At 35.1% G+C, this 9,383-nt stretch overlaps 1 protein-coding gene across 1 annotated transcript in view; it reads left to right on the top strand.

Annotated features, from left to right (window-relative positions):
• The first annotated feature begins 280 nt into the window (after positions 1-280).
• Positions 281-9,383, top strand: part of LOC125227846 (nitric oxide synthase-like protein) — a 39,653-nt gene continuing 30,550 nt past the window's right edge. The window contains 3 exon segments of the mRNA XM_048132220.1: positions 281-383; positions 385-413; positions 2,110-2,272. Of these exon segments, the coding sequence (XP_047988177.1) occupies positions 315-383; positions 385-413; positions 2,110-2,272 (261 nt within the window). The 5' untranslated portion in view covers positions 281-314.

The following is a 9,383-nucleotide window of genomic DNA, read 5'->3' as shown; positions in this document are numbered from 1 at the left end:
AAATGGTTACCGAGTGGTACCCGCGGACTAACATAGATGGTGTGGCAGACCGACAAAATGAAATGACAGTCTGCTGATCCCGCAGTCAAACTCGTTCCAGAGTTTTGCGGGGCAATATTTAATTATAATGTTACCACTGTATTTTAATAATATTAAATAAATAAATAAGGAGATGGTGAGACGACTAGGCAGAACCCCTCAACATACAAAAACTCACTATACCTACAAAAATCTTTTCAATTACTGTTTGTTATATTTGAATATTGTTGTTGCAGCCAACGTTATGCAACGAGAAGTCATGCCTGGGCAGCGTCATGGCCATCCCGGGCCGCGGAGACGTGCCAAGAGTACCGGAGGAAGTGCTCAACGACGCAAAAGACTTCTTTGGGACAATACTTTGCTTCCATCAGGAGGTAATTTTTACGACTTACAATACAATACAATGCTTTTTATTGCACACCTTAAATAGTTTACAAGTAATGCCAAGTCACACAAAAACAATTAAACAGACTTACTATAAAACTAAAAAAAAAAATTATATATTAAGTAACTTACGTAACTTTTTCCCTTACGATAAGATACCAATACAATACAATACAAATCATTTATTCGTGATAAACAAGATACAACACATATAAAACAATACAAGCACATTCAAAAGTTAACGAAAAAAAAAAACAACGAAAAAACACATATCCACAAAATAGTTTACCACGAAATGGTCCCGCTTCAGCGTAATGCTAACCACGGGTCAGCGTTGATCTTCCGGCGAGACCATTTTTGCCACGGACCGTAGGAAAATTAATTAGTTATATTTTTTTATATACACGTGTATGGGTCTACTGCGGTATTAATTAGTTTAGTTTTCTATATATTTTCCTTAAGCTGCAGTTATGAAAATTGATTCGTAGAAATAAATATTCAAGTAATTGATTTTTCCCCTCACTAGCTCGGAAACACGTGTTTTGTCCTTTAATACCAGCGGGTAAAAACGCATTTTATCCACTAGTGGGTAAAGTAATTTGACCTTGAATAAAGTCAAATTCACTGCTTTAAAATTGATAAAAGTAGGTGAATCTAGTAATAAAGATGATTTACCACCTGTGGAGCTACTGGAAGCAGTGATAAACGCATTTTTTGCGTTGTAGTTTCCTCGCTATAGTGAGGGGAAAAGTTTTGTGTTACACTCTGGTGCAAATGTATTTTACTTCTCGTGTGTTAAAAAACTCGCAAGTTCAGGATTCTATTCTTGAACCACTCGCTTCGCTCGTGGTTCAACTATAGAATCCTTTCACTTGCTCGTTTTTCAATTCCACACTCGGCGTTAAAATACAACTTTGCCCCCTTGTATAACAAATAACTATTTATTACAACATACTTTCAGTAAGTCAAAGATCAGGGTACTTAAATTACTTAAAACGTATAGTTTTAATGTTTACTTATAGTAAGAACATTTGTTTGACTTCTGCTATTATAAAATAAAATAAAAAAAATAAAAAACCTTTTATTTCCTTTCAAATTACAATAACTTTTGTTAATTTAATTTTATTAATTCTAATTTGTAGGAACCCCTTAGGTGAAGGCCTCTTCCAAAGATGTCCATTTTTCACGATCTTGTGCTGTTTTCTTCCAATTTGGACCAGCCATCTTTACAATGTCGTCCTCCCAGCGCATGTTTGGTTTGCCCTTTCGGCGTTTACCAGCTGGGCCTATCCAGTTTGTGACTATGGCTGTCCATCTGTGGTCTTTCAGACGAGCTACATGTCCAGCCCATCTCCATTTTAGCTTTCTAGCGTGTTGTAGAGCATCTAATGTTTTTATCTGTGCTTTTATTTTACTATGTCTTATCTTTTGTAACTTTTTTATGTTCATCATGCTTCGTTCCATTCCCCTCTGGCAAGTGATAATTTTATTTTTAATTTTTTCCGTAAATTTCCATGTCTGGCAAGCATATGTTAAGCTGGGGATGAGGCACGTGTCCATCTTGACGTGACTTCTGCTATTACTAAAATTATAATAATACCGCTACCGTCTCAATATTTATACATTTATTCCATCTTTTTATTTTCATATGAAATTCACTCTTACTATATTATTTGTTCCATGTAGGGCAAACACCCCAGCTCACGAAGCGCGCTGGAACGCAGTTCAAGAAGAAGTATCGAAGACTGGGACCTACCAGCTGACCACCACGGAGCTAGTATTCGGCTGTAAGCTGGCCTGGAGAAACGCGAGTCGATGCATAGGCAGAATACAGTGGTCTAAGCTCCAGGTATGTTGTTATTCAATATACCAGTATATTATAAGTCTTAATGTGGTGCAGAAGGAGGTAACGAAGAACGGCACCTACCTGCTCTGCTTACGACCACCGAAGTAGCACTGGCCTGGAGAAACGCGAGTTAATGCATAGGCAGGATACAGTCACACCTCGGACACTGGAGATCAAATATATGAAAGAGGCGCGTTCCTAGCACAGGGTCTAAGCTCGTGTAGGTGAACGCGGACTATGCTTGTATGGGTGAAATATGACAGTTATTAAATATGTTCGCGTTTTTGACAGGCTGTAACTGTGAGGTAACCGATAGCTCCGATACCAGTATACCTCTAATAAGTCGGAATTTGGTACTGAAAGAGATACAGGTCAATACGTTTAAAGTGTCATATGGTTGCTACCGTCACATTCGACCTATTTAAACAATGTTTATTTATTTATTTATTTTTTTTGCACATAAAAAAATAAGTACAAATGGTGGACATAATGCCTTAAATGCCTTGCTATTAGAGTTCATATTGTTTAAATATGGACACCTGTCTGAAATAAAATATTTCATTTCATTTCATTTCATACGTTCAAAGAGGTATTCTTGTTTCCTATTTTTTTTGCCTCAAAACTATTAATATTAAGTATAAAAAAGTCGTTCACTGTTACCTTATTAAAATGGAATTGTTTCTAGTATATTATTGTATCTATTTACAATATAACACACTAATAAGTAACTAACTGAATTATTTATAAATTAATTAGAAGGAAAATGCAAAGGAACATTATAACGATGCACTAAGTCCCATGTGAAGATGCAGGCATCTTACAAAATATATTTAAAGTAATTGCTTCTTTGCGTCCGCCATTTCCTCCAATTATCCTTATTATTATACAATAATAAGGAAAAAATGCTCGTATTGTTTGAAATTCTATTATATGTCATTTCCTCTAGATAGTAAAATAGTGACCAGAACATGTATTGAGAGGAAAAGTTACCTGAACGGAACCAACTATTCTATTTCTTACATTCAATATTTTTAATGAAGATTAAGGGGAGTTCTGAGTGGATTCAGTGCATGGTTTATAGTGAATATAATTATGTAAGTAGCTAACTAAATAAACAAGCTTTGCCTTTTTGACAAAAATCAAGAAAACAAGCAAAGTAATAAATAAGGTTACATCCTAACGACAGCGAATGCCTCAAGCCACCAATTTGATTCCAGATTATTTTTAACCATTGAAATATTTATAGAAATGTCACCAACTCTAACAAAGCTAAAAAATAATTTACAATTTCCTCGACTATTACCTTCAAAGTTTCAAATTGCATAAAAACTAGCAATTTAAAAACTAATTTCAGTAGGAAAAAAAGAAGCTAGCCATGCTAAGTAGAAGGCTCGAATCAATTTACCTTGTTCTTGGTTAGTGGCTCCTAAGTGGCGAGAGCAAAGCAAGTAAATGAATTTGCCGACTGTAATGAGAAAACTCCCATTTCGCACCGCAACGGGGAAAAAATATGAGCAATTAACCAGTAGTTCGTATTTGGGTACCGTGGGGTTATGGGAGGACCTTAAGGAAAAGTCACGGGAAAATGAATCGATGAGATAGTTTCGTTTACTCCCTAAAATAACTCTCATACATAAAATAAGGTAATACACGGACAAATAAGTTATAGAAATATATTTTTTTAAATACCTATGTACATGTGACGTGTAAAAGTGCCCCTGTGGCCTATTTGCTGAATAAATTATTTAGATTTTTTGATTTTGATTTTGAAAGATATACCTGAGAAAACGAGGATCGTCGGAATAATCTATGGCCGCTTAGAAAGCACCACACTGATTGATTTCTGATTAGACGGCGATACTGATATATATTTACCAAATGAATATCTGTGAGGGACGAGTATAGGTCAAGTTGTAAATTTTATTGAGGTTATGAATATGTTATTCCTGTTTCAAATTCGAACCATGGTATTAAACGTTACGTTACTGTTACTGTGACTACAAAATAGTACATTACGATACAAGTGCGTAAAAAAGGAAGTTCGAAACGAGTGGCAATAAATTAAAACACGACCGAAGGGAGTGTTTTAAATCGACACGAGTTACGAATTTCCTTTTCGCACTTGTATCGAAATGTACTATTACAATAAGCCTTTAAAGTACTCCATCTCTTCAACATTTTTTTCAGTACCTACAGATGGTGCTTTTTTTACGCACTAGTTCGAGAAGTGGTTCATTATATGTCAGGTCGAAAGTTCGGAGGGTCATCTGTACTGAAAAACGTCGTACGATACACGTGCGAAAAGCAAAAAAAAATTTTTCTCACTTTTATCGTTATGTACTATTGTATAACTACAAACACACTACAAATAACAACATGTCTAAAAACATGGGACACTCATATAACTATATCTAATACTCCTATAAAATGTGTGGTTTGCGAGTAGTAATTCAAAATGTAATCAAATCAGGGCTGTCTAACTGTTTGTCTAATTGAGTATTTGCCTTAGAGAATTAATCTTCTATAATTTCTGTAAGAAAACATTTCAAACATTGAAATTAAACGGCTTTACTCCTCAATCAACTTGATTTACTCGTACTTTATGAAGTGAGCAAGTTCCAACCGACAAGGAATAATTTAGATAGTAAATAACAAAGCAATTGTTAAGATATATTTTGATTTATTTATAAATGTGTGTTTTAGGTTTTTTATAAGTATTTGCATATTACGGCACAAGTTACGCATAACCTATTCGCTCGTGTTATTATTGTACAACACGGTTTACAACACAGTAGCAACTAAAGTACTAAGTGCAAAAATAAGTGAGAAAAACAGGAACTTGAACAAAAGTTATCTATAACTTATTTCAGATTTTTAAATTTAGTAACGAACTATTACAATTAATTGAACTATTGTATATACTGTAAGTAGATTTATTAACTTGGTGTGTGTACCAGCCTTAAAAAATCTATCATCATTTATGGTACATTAATATTTCTTGTATGTGGGTAGTTTATACACATTGTAATTTTCTCAGTCACCCGTTGTCCACGAACGCTGTAAGGTGTTCGAAACGTCGGGATGAATTGTACATCCATTATACGCGATATAATTCGTTTCCATATTTTTACTTCATGAGTAACTGTAACTGTCGCGGTAAACGAAGACAATATTAAACCATTGTAATGTTCATTATTAGGACATCCTTTCCCCTTGTATTTTCAACGGAACCCTGTGTACAGGGCATAATTACCAGCTTGCCGTCGAGTAACAATATTATTTCGTGACAAAATAAACTATGATGTTGCCGCAATTTCCACCCGGATCTAACATTACTTTTATTTTGTTGTGTATGTAATACTTACACAAACAGATACATATATCTGCTTGTGTAAGTAGGTATAAATCCATACCATATCCATATCTTAAATGGGAAAGTGTGTGTGTCTGTTTGTTTGTCCGTCTTTCACGGCAAAACGGAGCGACGAATTGACGTGATTTAGGGATGGAGAGTGACATAGGCTACTTTTTGTCTCTTTCTAACGCGAGCGAAACCGCGGGCAAAAGCTAATACAATCCAGTACGGTACAAGGTAACCTTAGGCCTCATCTTGGGCCACCCCGTAACATCAGTCGCGCCTCGCTTCCCGGAAAAGCGTGACGCGTCCAAGTGTGTTGCGAGCACTGTTGAAGTTAAATTACGCGAAGGAATAAAATGACATAAGTATAATTGGACGTAGTTACGCAGAAACGTTCCAATCCACATTAAATTATCATTAAGTTTTAGATCTTGTATGAAAACAAGTCTTTCATTTCAATGACAATATCAGATGGATTGGAACGTTTCTGCGTAACTACGTCCAATTACATTTACAATTGAATTTGTGTGTTGACGTATTACATAGGTACATATAAACATTTATTAATGCGCAAATTTAAAACAACAGTTTCCCGCCATTTTTTTTCTCTATTTTTTAATATTTTTATTTGTGATATGATACCTAGTCGCTATCATCGGACCGGTCCAATCATGGCAACTTTCTTTCAGAATTAGTAATAACTTCACCCGTGCGCAAATACTTTCAGTATATTACTTCATAGGATCATTTCTTTCAAATACCTATACAACATGTAAGAAAAAAACTAGTACATATGAAAATAACATTTTTTTTTTTTGTAAATTTTTAAAAAATATTTTATTAAAAATGTATTTTTATCGATTTCCATAAGTTTCTTGATTGGACTATTGGTTAAATTTCCTAAGACCATTGATGGCGACTTTGTGGTCCAATGAAGGCTAATTTGGTCCAAAGAAGGCAACGGCCTATGAAAACCTTTTCACGATTTTTCTCTAAATTTATCAAGTCAAGAGTTAAAACTTATCAAATTAGTTTTATTTTTTTGACATAAAATCTATAAATTATAGAGAAGTGAAGTTATTTAAGTGGTCCAATGATAGCAACCTTCCCCTAATTTTCACACCAACTTCTGAGATTGATAAATCCATCCATCTATATTATATTGTTAGTAGGATTCTCTATTTTGGGTATTTATAATGAGAAGTCCAACGCTAAGACTGTTAAGACTCTAATCCGCATCAGGCTCTCGTGTTTTCCTACGGGCCACGTGCAGTGGGTCCTAAGACTCGTAAGTATTCAAATACATATTTGTAATGATGATCCAATAGTTGTTTACTTAATATAAAAGTCTAATTTTAAGAATTCCCGACTTATTGTTTTCGATATATAACCTGCAGTATGATATGAACCGCTACTGTATATCGCCGCAGAAAAGTGCTACTTACTATTCTTTTTTTATATCAAAGACAAACAAGCTTACTGAAATACAGAGCCCTATCATTATCAGCGAAAATCAATCCAGTATGTAACAATGTCTTAGACGACAAAATAGGATTGAGGCGTTACTTGGAATCGCTCAGTTAACCACGGGCATCGGGCTTGCATCGAATTTGTGACCGCAGTCGATATTGCTTTGCATAAGTAATTCATGTCAATTCATGCCCTACATTTGCATTGCTATGAAAGCACCCAGTATTTAGTCCATCGTTTTTACAGTTCATTTTATAGATTTCATTAAGTCTCAAATAGTCCTTGCACCCTCGTGGGTGCTTCCTCGGCATTATTTGACACAGGCAAGGGCAGCGTCCGCATCGGTGTACCATATTTATTCAACTAAAAGTGTCAAAAAGGCATCTACGTTATTACCTCAGCCCCACGCATTCCTCCCGGATTACCATTGAGATAATTTTTAAGAAAAAAAAAACCGCCTTCCTTTGGGATTCTGGTGATAAATACTTTCAAATGTTGGATTATGTTATCAATTCGTCTGTATATTTTTTAATGTTTGTTATTCGATATCTCCGTCATTTCTGAACCAATTTTGAAATCTGGATGATTCTGAAGTACTTACAGATGAGAATGATTATCAGAACGGAACTCGAACCAGGGGCGGCTCACTTTTCATCAGCAGTTCCACTGCACCAAATGTCACTGTTCTGGACGTAAGTGCATGCTGTTCTTATAAAAATACCAAAGTCACTATAAGTGTGCCGTTCAGATTTGAGGAGTTCCGTTCTGACCATCATCAGCAATTCCACTGCACCAAATATCACTCTTCTGGACGTAAGTGCATGCTGTTCTTATAAAAATACCAAAGTCACTATAAGTGTGCCGTTCAGATTTGAGGAGTTCCATTCTGACCATCATCAGGAGTTCCACTGCACCAAATGTCACTGTTCTGTACGTAAATGCATGCTGTTCCTTTAAAAACACAAAAATCACCATATTTATGCCTTTCAGATTTGAGGAGTTCCCTCGATTTCTCCAGGATCCCTTCATCAGAACTGGGTTCTGAGAAAAATGGGACCAATCTGTATGCATATACATTCAATCAAAAAAAATAATTCAAAATCGGTCTAGTAACGACGGAGATATCGAGGAACAAACATTAAAAAAAAAAACATACAGACGACTTGATAACCCCTTCCTTTGAGATTTGGAAGACGGTTAAAAAACAGAATAATTTTTAATTAACTCAATTCTTATCTCAGCTAATAATAATGAACTCAATTGCTAAAACACCATCTAAAAGTCCTTATCAAAGCCAAATATTTTCCAAATTAGCATTCCAACTGGCTTTCAGCAATATTAATTCATCCATTCACCATTCACTTCATTCACTCAATCGGCTGTGGTTAAAAGCTTAAATGAGCGTTCGAGAGCTTAGTGTTAAGTCGTCGACATGATAGCGAGCGATTTGTAATTACCGCCCATGATTGCCGCTAATCGGGACGATTTGAAGGATTTCGTTGGGCCTATTTCGGTTAGAGAGTTATTTGAGTAGCGTTTAAGTAAATTAAAAAGGGAGAATTTGGTAAATAAACTTTTGGAGTCACTTAAATGTTTGTTTCTCAAATAATACGGGTTTAGAAGGCAAACAGAAATTACATTATTTTATTTTATTAAGTAGGTAACTTTTCAGTGAAACGTGCTGGGATCAAAATTATCATTTACCTAACAGTAATATGAGATAATAAACTTGTAATACAATTTGGTATTGCTTAATCAAGCTTAATGTGTAAAATATTACTCAGTTTATAATCTAGAAACACACAATATATGCATTTAACAAGTCAACAGTCCCTTTGAAAGGGTTATGTACCTAAACGTCATAATGTTATCGAAGTGTTATTTTAAACATTTGCACCGAATCTGTCAAAATCCCCGCCTATTTAACTTGGTATGACGACTATACATACATATCTTTAATAAACATATTGCTTAAGCACAGATAAACAAGTTCGTATTTTCTTATCGGTGACTACCCCGAGAAAGCTCATCTAGCATAATAGACTGATATTATTTTTTTCATTTGTGACTAATTAACCGACTTCAAAAAAGGAGGAGGTTCTCAATTCGACTGAATGTTTTTTTTTTTTTTTTTGTATGTATGTTATTCGATATCTCCGAGAATCGTGGACCGATTTTCAAAATTTTTTTTTTGATCGAACCGGTATAACCCCGAGATGGTCCCATTGGCACCAAGTCAGGGTCTGATGATGGGATCCTGGAAAAATCGAGGGAACTCTTCAAATG

The sequence above is a fragment of the Leguminivora glycinivorella genome, chromosome 7 (genome assembly GCF_023078275.1).
Source record: "Leguminivora glycinivorella isolate SPB_JAAS2020 chromosome 7, LegGlyc_1.1, whole genome shotgun sequence".
Taxonomy (NCBI): domain Eukaryota; kingdom Metazoa; phylum Arthropoda; class Insecta; order Lepidoptera; family Tortricidae; genus Leguminivora; species Leguminivora glycinivorella.
The sequence above is the reverse complement of the archived record's forward strand: the minus strand, read 5'-3'. Positions and strand labels throughout refer to the sequence as shown.